Source organism: Elephantulus edwardii, unplaced genomic scaffold (assembly GCF_000299155.1).
Source record: "Elephantulus edwardii isolate Elephantulus edwardi_28Jun2011 unplaced genomic scaffold, EleEdw1.0 scaffold00005, whole genome shotgun sequence".
NCBI lineage: Eukaryota > Metazoa > Chordata > Mammalia > Macroscelidea > Macroscelididae > Elephantulus > Elephantulus edwardii.
In genome coordinates this window covers 12002687-12020918 of record NW_006399755.1, presented here as the reverse complement: position 1 = coordinate 12020918, position 18232 = coordinate 12002687, and the positions used below count along the sequence as shown (strand labels likewise).

General features: G+C 47.7%; 1 protein-coding gene across 1 annotated transcript in view; it reads right to left on the bottom strand.

The window, feature by feature from the left end:
• Positions 1 to 17001, bottom strand: part of PCSK9 (proprotein convertase subtilisin/kexin type 9) — a 28031-nt gene extending 11030 nt beyond the window's left edge. Inside the window, exons 1-6 of the mRNA XM_006879824.1 lie at positions 16974 to 17001; positions 13919 to 14085; positions 10098 to 10289; positions 7705 to 7828; positions 3340 to 3473; positions 3038 to 3179 (exon numbers count right to left, since the gene is read on the bottom strand). Coding sequence (XP_006879886.1) covers positions 3038 to 3179; positions 3340 to 3473; positions 7705 to 7828; positions 10098 to 10289; positions 13919 to 14085; positions 16974 to 17001 — 787 coding nt within the window. The remainder of the gene's footprint in view (positions 1 to 3037; positions 3180 to 3339; positions 3474 to 7704; positions 7829 to 10097; positions 10290 to 13918; positions 14086 to 16973) is intronic.
• Between the last annotated feature and the right edge of the window lie 1231 nt (positions 17002 to 18232).

Below are 18232 nucleotides of genomic sequence, written 5' to 3'. Positions count from 1 at the left end.
AAAACAAAACACCAAGCTTGGAAGGAGGAGTGGCATCCACTTCCATAATAGCTTGCGGCTGGAAACCCTATGAACCTGGAAAGAGGATGAAAGACACCAAAGTGTTGAGGACTCTCCTTCATAGGGTCGCTATGAGCTGCCTGCGACTCGACGGCACTTAACAACAACAACAATATGTATTATCGCGTGTGTGTGTGTGTGTGTGTAAAATAATGTATACTAACAGGAGCTCCAGTGGTCTAGTGACAAGAGGCTGCTCTGCAATCCTGAGGGCATGTGGTTCATGGCCACCAGCTGCTCCACAGGAGAAGAATGGGCAAAATCTCCTCCCATGTTATCTAAAACCCAGTGGATGATCAGCTGTGGGTCAGTTCTGACTCTATGGTACACAACAGCAACAAATATATATATATATATACCACATTTTTTAAAAAAGGAATCCACACCCTGGCTCCTGACCCCCATCCTTGAAGGCCTCCTTCCCTCTGTCCTCTGTAGCTCTCACCATGCTGTCTTAGAGCTGAGCATATAAAACCATGAAGAGGCAGTTTTAACTCTCATCAGCCTGTGAGCTCTGGCCCTGAGTGGCCCAGAGCCCTGGAAACCTGGGTTCTGACAGCCGCTCTACTCCTGAGGAGCCGAGGTTCCTGGAGCCAACAGCCTCTCAGCCAAAATGGGTGTGATCCAGCTGACCTCTCAGGACTTTGTGGATCTGGGTCTCTGGGTCATCTCTAGAACCTCTGGCTGAGGCAAAAAAGTGAGGTTTTTGCCAGGGAGAGAGCCAAACGGGACAAGGAAGTAGAAAATAACAACCACAGTTACAACGGCCATTTATTAAGCAGCTACAGTGTGCACATCACAAGCTCTGGTGACACAGGGGGTCAAGCAATTGGCTACTAAACCAAAGGTCAATGGTTCAAGCCCACCAGTGGCTCCGTAGGAGAAAAATGAGATGCTCTACTTCCATAAAGATTGCTTCCTGGAATCCCATGGGGCCCTTTCCTACAGGGACTCTGTGGGTCAGAGTTAACTCGATGGCAGTGGGTGGGTTTCAGTGGGCATTTATATCCCTGCACTTAGCATTTGACACAGTTATTGTATCTATCATGAGGAAACTGCCAGGGATGATGAATGTACCATCTACTGTTTGCAGAGCACCTGCTTTGCAACAGGAAATGTGTTTGAAGCTCTAGACAAATGGACAGGGGCTCACAGAGAGATAGAAAGCTCCCCAAGACCACTGTACCCAGAAGAACCTTCACAGAAGGGCATTTTGGGAGTGTGACTTCTCTTGCCACTGACCTTTGGGCCTGGCTTTAGAAATGAAGTGGAGTAGATAAGAGCTGCCCCATGGGGCAGAGCCCTATTGATTTTAGGCTTAAGACCCAATGTCAAAACTTGTACTCCAAACAGAAACACTGCAGGTCAGAGCTCACCAATGCCAGGTGGAATCCTGGGCCATCCCAGCCTCTAGGACCCCAGGACTGCCTCTCCTTGGCTCTGATATAGGTACCCAAGGTAGGAGCCAAGACTGGGCCTCTTCTCCAATGAAGTCAGTCCCTCTAGCGGTTTGACCAGGTACAGGCCACCTCCCCTCCCGGGGACAGTTTCCTCAGTGTTTACCAAGGATCACAATGTCAGCTTCAAAACATGATACACAAAACTCCTCACTGAGTGTCTGGACTAAATGAGAGATCCTTCCCTCTCTTCTGGTTGCAGGCTTCAGCTGGTCTCTGTCAATAAGCACTTGATGGAGTAGCCTGCAGAAGTTTTGGAATAGTCATCTCTCGGTCTCTCTACCAAGTCTACCAGGCTAGGGTGACCTTCAGGTCCAATCAGTAGTAATACAAGGAGTGAGTTCCCTGACATTAGAGGAAAACATGAAGAAGATGAAGAAAATTTGTTTAAACAACTTCCCTTCAAAAAACCTCTCACTGCCGTCAAGTCAGAACTAACTCACAGCTGACCCTGTAGTGGGTTTTTAGAGACTGTAGATCACACAGGAGATTGCCCATCTTTCCCACGTGGAAGCGCTGGTGGATTTAAACCACCTGCCTCTGGGTGGGCAGTACAACTCTTTTTTTTTTTTAAGTGTAATTTCCATTTTATTTTCAGACGAGTTTTTTCTTCAGCCTTTTAAGGAATCAAATCCTTACATGGGCTTTGGTGGTGGTCATGGGGCAGCACCTGCAGGTCTACACCGAGGTGGAGGTGTCCGGTCCTTTCTGGATTCACGAGAACGGTTCCTCACCACCTTTCTGTGAATGGCACAACTCACACAGTAGTGTAGTTTCACATAGAGCTTTGGAAGCACATAGGTGTTGAAAACACTCGCTTCGGAAATGTCCCTGACAGCAGCTGTCTCTACTATATTTAGGATTACGAACTTCTTAATTGCCTTGTCTTTGGGCACGCACCTGGGCGCAGTTCGTGCAGCGAATAGGCTGCACGTGGGTGGCTGCGGCCCTTTTTGGCACGACCATTGTTTCTCCTTTTCTTCATCATGTTGGAAGCGAGGATCCGAGAGAGGAACGGCAGTACAACTCTTTACCCACTAGGCCACCAAAGCTTCCTGAGGAAACCATATGCTGCTATTGCTGTTTGCTGTCAAGTCGCATTCACTCATAGCTGACCCTCCAGTGGGTTTTCAGAGGCTGTAAATCTCACAGGAGGAGACTGCCCATCCTTCCTCTGTGGAGCAGTTAGTGGATTCGAACTGCGATTCAGATTTGGAATTGCAGCATGGGATCTTACCACTAGGCCAGCAGAGCTCCCTTAAGTATCCATCGATTCTAAGTAAAACATGATTATCTTAAAGGAATTCAGAAGAGGGGGCGGGGTGGAAAGCAGTGTGGAGCTGTAAAACGTCCTGTGGCCTGAACCATGTTCTTGCTCTCTCTGGACCTTCGTTTCTCCATCCTCCCAGCAGGGTGCAGCCCTGGCAGCCTGGGACTGAAGCCAGGGCTGCCACAGCCTCCTTAATCAGCTTTCTCGGCTAAAGCCGGCTCCCACATCTGCACACGTGGCCAGTACTCACCTATGAGGGTGCTGCTGACCGTGCCCTTCCCCTGGCAGTTAAGCACACGCAGACTGCGCAGGCTGACGCCCTTGGCCACACCAGCATCCCGGCCGCTGACCACACCTGCCAGATGAGTACCATGGCTGCCACACTTGCTTGCCTGCTCAAACAATACAAAAGCATGCATGTGAGAAAGTCCACCTGCCAGGAATCGGTCAGAAGTCACCAGGTGATCGGCAGCAATGCTGCTATAAAGCTCTGGGGTGGAGGTGAAGTCAAGCAAACCACCTTCTGTCCAAATCAGTCAGAAGGACACTGACCTGTCGGTGGAAACGAGTCCCATCCTCTTCTGGAACATTCTCAAAATCGGTGACTGTGACCCTGCCTTCAATTTCTCGGTGGCCACTCTGGATGCTGGTGTCTAAGAGATAGACCTCCACGATGCTGCTATCGTCTTTCCAAGGCATCGTTTATGAGAGAGGACGACACAATAGTTAAAACATTAATATAATAGCTAACATTTTGTTGTGCTATTGTTGTTGTTATTCAGAGTCTTAGAATCAAATATGATTCAACACTATGAACAACAGATCTGAACTCTGAAATATCCTGTGTCATCCTCACGATCTCTGAAACACTCAAGCCAATTGGTACAGTCACTGTGTCAATCCACTTGGTTGAGGGAAGTTGCTGCCTGATTCCTAGCAATCCCAAGCATAGTGGTTCAGACCATTATGATCAATAAGGTTTGTCATAGGCTAATTTTCTGAAGCTGATAGCCAAGTCTTTCCCCCTAGCCTGTCTTAGTCTGGAAACTCCACTAACACCAGTTTAGCATCATAGTAATTGTGATATGCTGTAACAGTGGTCAGTATAACAACAAATAGAAACTATTTTTATCCTTGTCATTATTCCTAGTACTTTAAATACATGAATTCATTTAAGCTTCTAAACTCCTCTCAAGGTAAATACTGTTATATCTTTTGTCTATCATTGATTATGCAAAGGCATTTGACTGTGTGGATCATAACAAACTGTGGCTGACTCTGAAAAGAATGGGAATCCCAGAACACTTGATCGTGCTAATGCAAAACCTATACTTGGACCAGGAGGCAGTCATCAGAACAGAGCAAGGAAACACTGCATGGTTCAAAATTGGGAAGGGCGTACACCGGGGATATGTCCTATCTCCATACCTTTTCAACCAGTATGCAGAATAGATTCTCCAGGAGGCTGGGCTCTAGGAGAAGAAGTGTGGTGTCAGGATTGGTGGAAGAGCTATTAACAATCTGCATTATGCAGATGACACAACCCTGCTTGCTGAAACTGAGGGAGAACCTGAAGCACTTGCTGCAGAGGGTCAAGGACTGCAGCCTTCAGTATGGACTGAGGCTCAATGTCAAGAAGGCAAAGATTCTCACCACTGGACCAATTGGCAGTATCAGGATGGATAGTGAAGAGAATGAGATTGTTAACAACTTTAGTCTGCTTGGCTCCATGGTCAACACTCTTGGCACCAGCAGCCAGGAAATTAAAAGATGTATTGTGATGGGAAAGTCTGCTGTTAGGGACCTCTCCAAAGTACTGAAGAGCAATTGTATCACTCTGGAGAGGTGCACCCAATATGGGCCATGTTCTTTACAATCACTTGCTATGCACAGAGATCTGAACAATGACTAGGGAGGACAGAAGAAGAATTAATCCCTTTGAGCTGTGGTGTTGGAGCAGAGTATTGAATATATCATGGACCGCTAAGAAAATGAACAGGTTCATCCTGGAGAGGGTTAAACCAGTATGCTCCTTTGAAGCAAGGATTCCGAGGCTTTGTCTGACATACTTTGAACATGCTGCAAGGAGGGACCAGACCTTGGAGAGGGACATCATCCTTGGGAGCGTGGAGAGGCAGTACAGGAGAGGAAGACCCTCTATGAAGTGGATTGATTCAGTGACTGGGGCAATAGGGAAAGGTGTATTGGGGACAGTGAGATTGGCACAGGGCTGGGCAGGGTTTAGGGTTTCTATGAGTTTCATAAGGTTTCTATGAGTCGCAAGTGACTTGACGGCACATAACAACAACAGGGAAAGGCGGTATACAGAGGTTAGGTAACACGCTCAGGGTCACACAGTTGGCAAATGGAAGAGCCAGTATGTGATAGAGGGAGCCTAACTTCTTAATGTTCTTGTTGTTGTATGCCAGCAAGCTGACTACGACTCATAGCAACCCTCAGAACAAGCGTGAACCTTGCCCTATCCCGTGCCATCCCCACGCTCTCCAACAGCTCCAGCCCATTGTTACAGTCACTATGTCAGTCTTCCTCTCTTTCTCTGAAGCGCCACCTTTCCCATCATGATGTTTTTATTCAAAAACTGGCCCCACTTGACACCATGCCCAAAGTAAATGAAATAAAGCTCCACCTTCCTCCTGGTTGCACCTCCTCCAAGACAGATTTGTTAGTTCTTTTGGAAGTCCATGTGTGTTTAGTATTCTTTGCCAACACCAAACATGTTTAAAGGTATCATTTTTTTTTCTTAGGTCATCCTTAATTGTCCAACTTTCAGATGCATTGCAATTGAAATATATAATGGCTTAGATCAGGTGCACCTTAGTCTTTAAACTGAAATCCTTGCTCCTAGCACTTTGGAGAGGTCCTTTATAGCAGCAGATCTACCCAGTGCAACACCTCTTTTGATTTGTTGATACTGCTACTGTGGGTGTTGATTTGTGGGCCTAAGTAAAAACTCATTGATGACTTCAATCTTATCTCCATCTGTGACATTGCCAGTGGTGAGGATTTTTGCTTTGTGTTGAGGTGTAATCCATAGTGAAGACTGTAGTCTTTGATCATTATAAGTAACTGCTTCAAATTTTTGCTTTCAGAAAGCAAGGTTGTACCATTGACATATTGTAAAATGTTATAAAGTCTTCCTCCAACCTTGAAGCCCTCTTCTCCCTCACATAGTCCAGCTTCTTGGACAATATAAAGGCCATTTATAGCTTTTTGTTCCATCTCTGTGAGATATCTTAGAATTTGAAGATAAAGGATGAGCTAAAAGGGACATCTGAGTTATTGGAGCTGGTCTCTAATCTCACAGATGGGAAACCGAGGCTCAGAAGATGTGTGAGCCTGGGCCTCCTGGCCCCAAGTCCTTGGCTTTCTCCACTCAAGGAGCCTTGCTGGGCCAACAGTGACTGAGTGTAACTGACCGGAGTTAGTCACAGAGAAGCTAGTAGTGTTGGAACTAAACTATCACAGTATTACCACACACACATTCTGGTTTCTAACTGAGTCAGCTTAAAGGCTCCAACAGACAGGCACCAAGACAAAAGTAAGCCTGCAAAAGACTTCCAGGGAGACATGCCAGAGCAGGATCGGGGCAAAGAGCAGAAGGTAGGGATAACATGCAGACAGTGTGGCCCCTGTGAGGGAGAGTGTCGAGGAAGAAGAGTTGGGAGAACCCCACATTGCAATAATGTCTGAAAGGCCTCACAACCAACAGAAGGGCTGTGTGTGAGAAAGCCCACTGCCTAGTAACATGGTGGCAGGTCAATGGGAGACCCCAGAGAGTGCCCATAGAGGAATTAAGCACTGACCTAGCCCAGTGCCCCTGCCATGCTCAGTCACAGGCTGGGAAGTCCAGGGGAAGCAGAGCCGAGGTGTGAATTTGTGGTGGTTTCAAAGGGGCAGCCTGGAGGTGGTCCGTCAACTCTGCTTACTCCCTACAGCTCCTCACTGTGGCTGCCCACTTATCAAGAACATCATGCTTGAAAAAGCAGGTCAACCAATAAACAAAGACCCTTAGTGCGATAGATTGACGCAGAGGTTATAATAACTGCACAGCAGTAGGATCATGTTGCGTTTTGTTCTATTGTATGTGGGTGAGTCAGAATCAACTCAACAGCACCTAACAACAGCAACAGCCTCCAGAACTGTAAGACAATATATTTCTGTTTGAATAAGCCACTCATTTTGTGGTACTTGTTAACAGAAACCCCAGGAAACCAATATAGAACCACAGAAACTTGACTGGTGTTTGGAGATGGAGCAGAAGAGAGGGCAGCTCAAGCAGGGCTAGAGTTTTTCTCGGTAGAGTTTAATTCTCTCCTCAGGACAATTGGGAGTCACTGAGATCCTGGGGGAGGCGGGGGGGATTTCACTCAGATTTATCCCCGCCTCCAGGCAAGTGCATGGCTGCTAAGCAAAAGGTTGGCAGTTCAAACCTACCGACTGCCTCCTTGCCAGAAAAACGTAGAGATTGTTATTGTTGTTATGTCATTGAATCCCTTGCGACTCATAGCGACCCTGTGTACAACAGTTCTGAACCCGGCTCTATCTTGGGCCAGTCTCATCATCTCTGACACACTTACAGCCCAGAAGACCCGATGGAGCCATTACTCTGCCACAGAGGGTCATTATGAGTCAGCATCTACTTGATGGCATTCAGCAGCATCAAGGAAAGTGGATCTGGGCCGTTCTAAAGGAAGGAAACAGCAGCCAACCGCCTTTTGAAGGTGGGAAAAGATTCACTTGAGCAAAGGTTTCTGCCTTCTCCCTGAGGTAATAGGGAGGCACAGGACCTGCAGGTGGTGGAGGTTGAGGACCATGGGCAGAGATGAGAGACCCAAGAGCAGAACAAGCAGTTTCAGCTTGTAGAGTGGGGGCGGCAGGATGCAGGCAGGGTCTTACTGGAGTGTAGGTGGTCATCCAGCTTGTGCTGAGCAGGGTTGATCCGCGCTAAGTTCCATGGGATGCTCTGAGCAAAAACGAAGGAGTCTTCCTCAATGTATTCAACGTGGGGCAGCCGCAGGGCCTGCAGGAGACAGAAGCTGAGGAATCTGCTTCAAGTGCAATTTGTACAACCATGGCCCCTGTCTAACCTGATCAAAGCTGCCCTCGGGTCACACTCATGACTCCACATCTTCCTGGTGCCCAGAACCACAGCCTTGTTCCTTCCTGCAGGAAACCACAGCCTAGAAGCCAGGGCGTTCTCTCTCTCCCAAAAAAGGCTGGGCAGTCTGGACCTCTAAAAGCTCAGCCCTTAAACCAAACATGGCTCTGAGGAACCCTCTTAAGAGAAAGTATTACTATGACATCTAGTCTGGATAGCCAGGCTCTAGGCAGGCTGGAGCAGAAGTCGACCTTAGGACCTGAATAGACCTGGATATGTCTCCTAAGTCATGGTCGCCACACTGGTAATTCTGTTTCTCTGTCCTCCTCAAAGCCCAGGAGGCTCAGCCTGCCGACAACAGACCAAGGTTCCCCTGATCCTAGCTGGGTCAGTCAAGGGGAGACTTCAGCAGAGTCTTAAGGGTTCTGTCAGTGAGTGACTGCGTCCTTCTATGACCACATGTCCCCGGATAACATCCCTCCTCCATGCCACCAGCTCACTGTGGAAGTGGAAATACTTACTATGTCCTCTCCTCGCCCTCCAGACTTAGCGATGGTATCACCTCCCATTGCTGGTACCCACTCTCTGGGTACCTCAGTTTCCCCACAATTCTTGTATCCCTTCACATACCCCAGTGAGTTTCTGTGCCTGGCAAATGCTCAAACACTTCCTATCTCGTTGACTTCTTAAATGACTGCTCCTGTGGTTAGTCCAGATAGGAGACTGAGCCTCAGTGAGGTAAAGAAAATTCACATGAAGTTAGACAAACTTCATGACTATTTGGAAAGTAGGGGACAGGATGCGTGCAGGGTCTTACTGGGGGGCTGATGACCATCCACCCTGTACTGAACAGGGCTAATCTACTCTATGTTCCATGAGATGCTCTGAGCAAAGGCAAAGAAGGCTTCCTTGATATATTCAATGGTGGGCGGTACACTTCATCTGCAAGAGATGCCTCTCTGCTACAAAGATGAGCAGAGACTTGAACCTGAGCTGGTGTGGTGCCAATGCCCAGCTCTCAATGACAAATGTCTTGGCCTTCTCTCCCCTGAGAGACTTCCTTGGTCTGCAGCCTTGTGCTTGCTACCTGGGCAGTGGGTCAGTTCCCACCATGTGGTACATTGGTAATCCCGGGCCAGCCTCACCTGCTCACTGTGACGTTAGAAGAAAGAGCTGCATCTCCTTCATCTCTGAATCCTTGACGTGGTTGGTGGGTGCTTGCTAAGTGTGTACTCAGCAGATAGATTAAAGGTGTTTGTTACTTGTCTTCCTCATAGACTAAGTGGCTGGACTCTGTCTCATCTATGTTACTGCCCCACAGGATGAACTGAACTGCACCATGTGGTGGTCATGCAGTGGAGCTGAGACACCTGGGTACACAACTGGGTCTACCCATTCTGTGCCACGTAACTCCAGACCAGAGCCAGCCCTGCTTGGAGCCTCAGTGTCTGTAGAAGGCTGAGAGACACACAGTCAAGTAAAGGACAGTATGGAAATGAAAACCGTGTGTCTTCATCAAGTAGAGTGGGAATGGGAATTTGCATTAAAGACATATGGACCGAGAAAAGTGCAACAATGAATGAACGGAAATCCTCAGTCTCTGTAAACTTTCATTAAAATTCATAATAATAACAACATTTAAAAACAGACAAACAAAAACCCATATGACCACAGTTAGGAGGAGGACCTGCAATTCTTACCCACCCAGCCTCCTTCCTGTCACTTCACCAAAGCTGTGACACTGGGGCCAAGCTTGGCAGAAGACCCTGTCCTAGAGGAGGAGCCTAACTCCAGAGAGCATCAACTTTGTATAATATAAATTATATAATAAGCAATTTCTTCCCCAGTCTCTGAGTCTCACTGAGCGGCACATGCACTTTTTCCCTGCAGGCTTCTCCTAAGCATAGGCTGACTATGGGTTTGATTCCAACTCTGCCTCTAACTGGCTATGTGGTCCTTCCTGAACCTCGGTCTCCTCATCTTTCAAATGAAGATGAAAGTATGCAGCCTGTCATGTGTAGAGGCTGCTCTACACATAAACGCAGGAGCCATTGTTCTTGGTACACTGGAAGTGCTCAACAAACGTCAGCTATTTCCTTCTGAATTTCAGTGATGGATGTGCTAAGGACCATCCCCAGGATTGAGGTGATAGCACAGCCCCCTCAGGAGTTTCCCAGCCCGGGAGGCTCACCAGGTCCAGCAGGTCACCACTCATCCTCACTACAAAGCCGGGGAAGAGATCGTGGAAGATGTGCAGGATTTTGGTGAGGTAGCCCCGGTGGGCAGCACGGGACTGCAGAAGGTGGGCAGTATGCTTCGTCTGTGAGAGGTGAGTCTTCTCCTTCAGGACAACCACATAGGTGCCCGGTAGTCTCCAAGCATCCTGAACCAGAGCAGGGAGGAGTGACACGATAACATTTAAAAAAAAAAAAGAAAGAAAGAAAAAAGGCCCACATGAACTTGTGTCCCATATGCATTTAGAAAGAATTACTATAAACAGGCACAACACATACAATGAAGCATAATAAACTAAAAAAAAGAAATTAGCAAATCAGGAGCCAAAAAACCCTCCCAAACCACACACTGGCCAACTATTAGTGTTGACATAGTTTATGCAACTCGTTGGCAGTAAGGCGAAAATCAAACTGTGGGCCACAGTCAATAGCAGGTTCTCCTCTGGACCCGCAGCCCACACTCATATATGCCTTTGGAGGCTACCCAGCTATGAATGAAGGCCTTCCTAGCTAGACTGTCCCCTGTGCCCTATTAAGAATAGAGCACCTCCCCTCCATTCTGGTGCAGCCGTGATTACCCTCCAGAGACAAGCTAGGGAAACATCAGGGGCTCACATCTTTAATTCCAGGCACTTATCAGACCATGTATGTGTGAGCCCTTGTGTTTACTTTGAGGGTGATGTTAGTTACCATCTAGTCTCTTCCTATCCATGGTGACCCTGTGTGCACAGGGTGGAACAGCTTTATAGTTTTCAAGGCTGTGAGGTTTTGGAATCAGATCACCAGACCTGCCTTCCAAGGCTCACCTGAGGGTGTTCAAACCAGTTTTAGTTCAGAGTTGAGTGCACAACTGTTTGTGCCACGCAAGTCTGCCACAAATGGGCTTTCTCTCTCACTGCCATCCAGTCAGACCCAAGTCATAGCTGACCCTCCAGCAGGTTTTCAGAGGCTGTGAATTGCACAGGAAGAGATTGCCCATCTTTATCCCTAAGAGCCACTCGTGCATTCAGACCAACCACCGGAGAGGTGCTGCTTTTGGGTTAGTGGTGCAAGTCCTGACAGAAAGTTGTAGCCTCACATCTCAACCCCAGTGTTTGCTGACTGACTGTGAACAAGTTGTTAACCTCTCTGCGCCTCAGATGCCTCCTCTGTATTACGCAGCCAACAATACCCATGCCATAGACCTGCTGGGAAGGCTAAGAGAGATGACTACATAATACACACAGCCCGACACTTTGCAAACTTGCAGAGATGGAAGAAATGACGGAGTGAGCAAAGACAGCATTTCTCAAGGCAGAGTGGGAAGAGGAAGAATTCAAAGCCGTGGAACAGGCTCTGTGTATCTTTGTTAGCGCTTGCTGGCTCCTTCTGCCCTGAGGCGCTCACTTGCTCAAGCACATTCAGTGGCTTCCCACAGACTGATGGGAAAAGGCCAAGCTCCTTATAGCAGGCAAGGCTGCCTTTTGCTTCTGCCTTGACCCACCTCTGCAGCTTCATCTCCCACATTTCAATATACAGAGGAGAGATCACAGTCTCTTACCTAAAACAATAGGGTCGAATGGATTTAAAAATTAAGAATTTATTTGGATTTTAGAAAGGTTGTACTGGGTATTCTGAGGAGCCTACAGCAGCATCTTGTAAGCTAACTATGCAGCAAAACAAAGGACTATGAATATTCATACAGGCGAATAAATAAATATCATAAATAATCTCATGTCAGCTCATATCGGGTTTTACCATCAATTAAATGACAATAAATCTTTTTCATTCTTAGAACATTTTTCATTTCAGAAGACAGGGACCTGTGCTCCTAGTCTCCCAACTCTGGGCTTTGTTCTGGATACTCCCTTCGCCTAAAAGGAAACTCAGTGAAAACTTTGAACTCCTATTTATGCTTCAAAAGCTCATCTAAAACACTCTATGATAAATGAAAATACAATTAATTTTGAGTGTACAGTGTAGAATGTGTTTTCCCCTGGAAGTAAGACTTCCCTTCTCTGAGTCATGGTTTCTCAGAAATAACAGTGAAAAAAAAAAATCTCTGTCACTTGTTCAGAACTGACATATAGCTGACCTATAATCACATGGGAGGAGATTGCTCATCTTTCTCTGCTCTGATGGATTCGAACTGCTGGAGAGGTGAAGCCTTCGGATTAACAGTGCACCTCCCTATAGACAACACCACCAGTAGATCTAAAATCTTTTCCTGCCTGCCAAAAATATTGTCATGCTAAATTTGATTGACACAAAATATTCAATGAACAAGACAAACAAACTGTAAGCAGATCCTGTTCCAAATATCCACTTGGGAAGAAATATTCTTAATTATTAGATTCAAGGGCCCCTCTAGCCGCCTACTTACCAATATGAGGTACTCATTATTTCAAGAACAAATATTTGGGAGCAGTGGTGAAATGGGGGGAGGGAAACAACTTTTGTCACAGCCTAGCTAATGAAAGCCTCATGGAACAAAGAGTTGTCTTTGAACTGAGTGAAAATCTCTCCCGCTGGCTGATTCACTTGCACAGGCAGTGCTGAGGACCTAAGGTTGGCTGCCCCAGAACACTCCTCGCAAAGACTGGGGTCAGAGTGGAAGAGTGGACCAGGCAGCTGGTAACAGGAGAATTTATTCCTGTGTCCCTAAAGCTGTGCCCAAACGTGTACCTTCTACAGTCATCTCTTCCCAGGTTTCCATAGGGAGGGCAGAGAGGAACCAGAAAGCCCTTTCCTTCATTCCACCATTTCTTGGCTACTAAACCTTCATAACCTTCCAGAAGGATCATCACTTTCTTTCTACAGATAAAGAATAAGAAGTTCAAGGATGTGGAGTAATGACTTGCTAGCACCTCACAGCTAACAATGACAGTGCCAGGGTTTAAACTCAGATCTGACTCCAAGCCTAGGCAACAGACCTCCCCTGAGCTCTTGGAAGGTAATAAAATAATGGGAACCAGAGGCACCTCCAGCCCTAGGAGTGTGGGAGGAGTGTCCCACAGCCCCAGACAGAGGCTAACAGAGAACTTCAAAGAGCTCGCCCTGTACAGTCCTCCCCACCCGCCCCCATTTCGCAGATAGCCAGATGGCCCTTACAGGCATGCCTGGCCTTCCTCCCCAGCCCCAACTTCAAGAGCTCCAAGTCTTGAAGAACAGCCTCATCTATATTAAGAATAAACTCCATCCCTTTGCCTTTTGTCTTGTTCTTTTGGTTGAAAAGGATGCAGTATTAAAATACGAGTTTTGTGGATGAAGAAATCACTTCCTGTCCCCAACGTTTGCCTTGTCTCTCAGCCTCTGCTGCCCTGAGCGGCACCTTTTCGCTCCAGGACCCCATCTCCACTAACTACAGACAACTCCCACTACACATTATATCCACCGAGCTTATTTCCCGAGCCAATTCTGAATTCATAATAGCAAGCCTGTTTATTCTCTTTGCCAGGTGCCGTTCAGAGCACGTTCCAGGCTTTAGTTCGTTTAACCACCCGAGTCACTGAGGTGCCCAACATCTGAAATTTGGCCCGGCCACTTCGGACGTGCTCTGCCCGGGTCTGTCTCGCACCTAGACGCGCCTTGCCCAGCGCGTGGTGCTGCCGTGCGCCCTCCAAGCCGGCTCATCCTAACGCGTGAACCACCCTCATCTTCCCGCCACTCTGGCTGGAGAAGCCACGGGGCCTTCACTTTCCCCCCAAAACAGGACTCCGGTACTGGCGAAGACTTGCCACCCAGCATTCGTCCCGGCAGCGGGTGGTTCCCGCGTCCCAGGACTGCGCGGCGAGCACACCTTGGAGCAGCGGTAGAAGGGGGCAAGGACGGCGTGCCGAGCCGCGTCTGTTGGGCGGTCCTCCTCCAACGCCAAGGAGAGCACCAGCTCCTCGTAGTCGGTGTCTTCATCCTCCAGTGCTCGGGCGCCCGCGGGACCCAGGAGCAGCGGCAGCAGGAGCAGCAGCGACCACCGCGGCCGCGCCATCCGTGCAGGAGAGCTTGGTGAGCTGGCTGAAACCCGGAGACGCGTGCACGGGCCCCACCAGCCCCTCCCAGTCCCTGGCAGGGCGGAAGACGCGCAGCGGGGGACGCACGAGAGGGTTCGCCCGGGTCTGCGAGCTCGGTTCTGCGCCCTGCCGCGCCGTGACCTGACCCAGGGCCCCTCACTGTCTGGCTCCCTCCTGCTGACTGCGTCCTGGAGCTGAGTCCTGTCTTCACCTGTAGCCAACGCGCTCCTCGAGGTCGCTCCGGAAACATAGGGCGTGAACCGCTATGCCTGGGATTGGGGAGATCACGCCACCAGAGCCCCATCGAACGATCCGATTTGATTAAACATTAACGGAGCCCCAGGCCCCAAGGATCAAGTTTTGGCCTCTCTCTCCACAGAAAGCGTCAGATTACGTTTGGGGTGGGGTGTGTGTATGAAGGCACTCCTAAATCCCAATTGGGCAGAAAGGTAGGGCCCCTCTCTGGGTGTCGCCTCTCAGTCCCTTATCCTGAGCCCTACCAACTGCACGGACAGACCCTAAATTTTGCTCAACCCACCCTGTCAGTGCCTAGCCCCACATTTCTTACCCTAGTGATGTAAAACCACCCTTCAGTGTCCGCCCCCTAGCCTCGTTAATCAGTGTGTCTACCCTCATTGCACAGACCTGACCTTGGCATCCCTAGCTTTCTGAACTTAGCCTTGACCCTCTACCTCTGCCCCTTATGCACAGGGCAAGCAAACTCACCAACCAGTTTTTCTTTGATGACACTGTTGGCTATCCCGTCCCTGTGTGCCAGCCCTGCTGAATGGACGATCTTACTCCAGCCACTCCAGGAACTTCTATTGGTCCTTCAAAGTTCAATCCTGACACCACCTCCTCCGTGAAGCTTTCTCGGAACTGCTCCCTCCCCAGCACCCAGCTGTCCACCCAGACTTGTCAGACTGTGGGTTCACTCCTGCCAGCACAGTGCCTGGCACAAAGACGGTGCTGCAGAGATGCTATTTGAATGAAAGAACTTCCTTGAGCTGTGAAAATGTTCAGATCAGATCTGAGGTGCCTTTGAATTGGAATCATTCACAGTGACCCTCAAGTGACAGAGTGTAACTATAACATGGACTTTCCTGGATGCAATCTTCAGGGAAGCAGGTCACCAGACTTTTCTTCGCAAAATGCAGACAAGCTGAGTGGATTTGAATTATCAACCTTTCAGTTAGCAGCTGAACCCTTAACCCTTGAGCCATCAGGGCTTCTTAATAGTAGTTTGCTATTGTTATGTACCATCAGTTCCCAAATTGTGAAGGTTTTCAGAGGCAAAGGTAGGAGATTGACCATCTTTCTCCTGCTGAGCAAGCTGGTGGATTTGAACCACATGTCTTGGGTTGGCAGTGCAGCTCCTTACCTCTAGGTCACCAAAGCTCCTGCACTGGAGACTATTTTCATCCCTATTCTATGTCAGGAGAGGAATGAATGGGGCAGGGGCATGATGAGACAATTAAATGAGGAAAAGAAAACCCCAAAGTCATGCTAAGAATTACCAGAAATGCAAGCTGGCTTTAGAAGAGGCCATGGCACTAAAGGCTTTATCTCCAAAGTTAAGTGGATCTTGGCAGAAAAAAAAGAGTACCAGAGGAATGTCTATCTGTGATTCATTGACTGTGTTTGACATTTGAGTGTGTAGATTACAACAGATTGTTGCTAATCTTGGGAAGAATGGGAACTCCAGGACACTTAATTGTGCTGATGCGAAACCTGTACCCAGACCAGGAAGCAGTCAGCAGAACAGAGCAAGGAAACACTGAATGATTCAAAATCAAGACAGAAATGTGTCGGGGATTTATCCTATCTCCATACCTTTTCAATCTATAGGTAGAGATCATTCAGGAAGCTGGACTTTATGAGGAGGATTGTGGCATCAGGATTTGAGGAAGACTCAACAACCTATGTTATACAGATGATACAACGCTGCTTGCTGAAACTGAAGAAGATATGAAGCACTTGTTGCAGAAAGTCAAGAACTGTAGACGTCAATATGGATTGAAACTCAACATCACGAAGAAAAAGATTTTCACCACTAGTCCAACTGGCAACATCATGATAGATGGAGAAGAGATTGAGATTGTTAACAATTTCAGCCTGCTGGGGTCCACAATAAGCACTATTGGCAAAAGCAGTCAGGAATTCAAAAGGCTAATTGCACTGGAAAATATGCTGTCAGGGACTTCTCCAGTGTACCTAGGAGCAATGAAGTCAGTCTAGAGACTAAGGTGGACCTGATCCAGGCCATGGTCTTTGTAATTACTTGCTATGCATCAGAGTACTAGACAATGACTAAGGATGACTGAAGAAGAATCGATGCCTTTAAGTTGTGGTGGTGAAGAACATGCCATGGACTTCCAAGAGAACAAATGGCTCTGTCCTATTTGTCCAAGGAGAAGCTGCTCCTTGGAGGAAAGGATTCTGAAGCCCCACTCACATACTGTGGCCATGTGGTCAGGAGGGATAGGTCCTTAGAGAAGGACATCATGTTTGGAAAGGTGGAGAAACACCACAGGAGATGAAGACTCCAGATGAGATGGATTGACTCAGTGACTGGGGGTAGGTGTCAGATTCAGTGTAGGGTTGCTATGAGTCCAGGCAACATGGCACATAACAATAACAGCAACATGCTGAGGGAAAGAAGTCAGAGCATACATGAGTGTGTTGGAGGAGGGTACTGTGGACTCAGGACCAGATCATAGCTAACCCTCCAGCATACTTTCAGAGCTAGTTAATCTCACGAGAGTTGATTGCTCATCTTTCTCTGAAGCAGCATCTGGCAGATTTGAACCACGTGCCTTAGGGTTCACAGTGCAATTTCCTGCCACAGCCACCAAAGTTGCCTCCTAGAATACATACTGTAAATATTTACAGTTCTAGAACAGGAAAAGCAATCTTCGGTATTAGAAGTCAGGTTGGTTGCTACCCTGGAGAACATGTTATGTGCTCATAGTGACTCGGAACCCTGCCCTATCCTAAGCCAATCTCACTGTCGCCAACACATCTACCCCATTACCCTAGTTATCATGCCAATCCATCTTATCTGGGGTCTTCTTCTCTTGCATTGTCCCTCCACCCTTCCAAGCATGATGTCCTTCTCCAAGGATTGGTGGCTCCTGGCCACATGCCCAAAGCATGTGAGACGGAGCTTCAAAATCCTTGCTTCCAAGGAGCAACTTTACTTAACCCTCTCCAAGACGGACCTGCTTGTACTGTTGGCAGTCCACGGTACATTCAATGCTCTTCTCCAGCACCACAACTCAAGGCACCAATTCTTTTTCTGTCCTCCTTAGTCATTAGCCTGGGAAACTTAGGACCTTACTTTTGTTATCATGAATAAAGTGGTCAAAGCAGGCTTGAAATCAGACCCTATTTTGTCCCTCCTTCTGCTTTCCAATAAATAATGAATCTTGGCTTATTCTGTCAGAGAAATTTTGAAGGTTAATGGCTAAAGTATGCTGGCGTTTTCTTTGACTGTGTGTCTTAGTCTAGGTTATCTAAGTAAAACCAGCGAAATATGTATATGTTTCCCCCCAAAAAAATCCACTGTAGTTGAGTTAGTTTCAACTCGTAATGAGCTCCCATTGGATGTAAATCTTGTATATCGTAGATATATGTACACACACAGAGAGGCAGTGTGTGTGTGTGTGTGTGTGTGTGTATGTGTGTGTGTGTGTGTGTGTGTGTATACATACATACATATTCAGAGAGAAGAGAGAGAAAGGGAGGGACTGGGAGGGGAGAGGAAGAGAGAGTATATATACATATTGAAAGGTTTATCTATCTGAAGGAAATGGTTCATGAAATTATTGAGCCTGGCAAACCCTAAATTTGTAGGGTAAACAGCCAGCTGAGAAATCTCATGTAGTTCATGTAGCAGCTATGTCATGTGGCCGACAAACCCAAGATCACTACAGGTGGGGCTTGGGAACTCATTAGACCTACAGTAAGACAGACCCAAGCAACACATGCTCCTGCTTTGACTGGTAGACCAACAGTCAGGTCTGGCAGATCTCAGCTAACATCAGCACCAAGGGAGAATGTGAGCAATCTCCTCCTGTCTGATTTACAGCCTTGGAAACCCAACA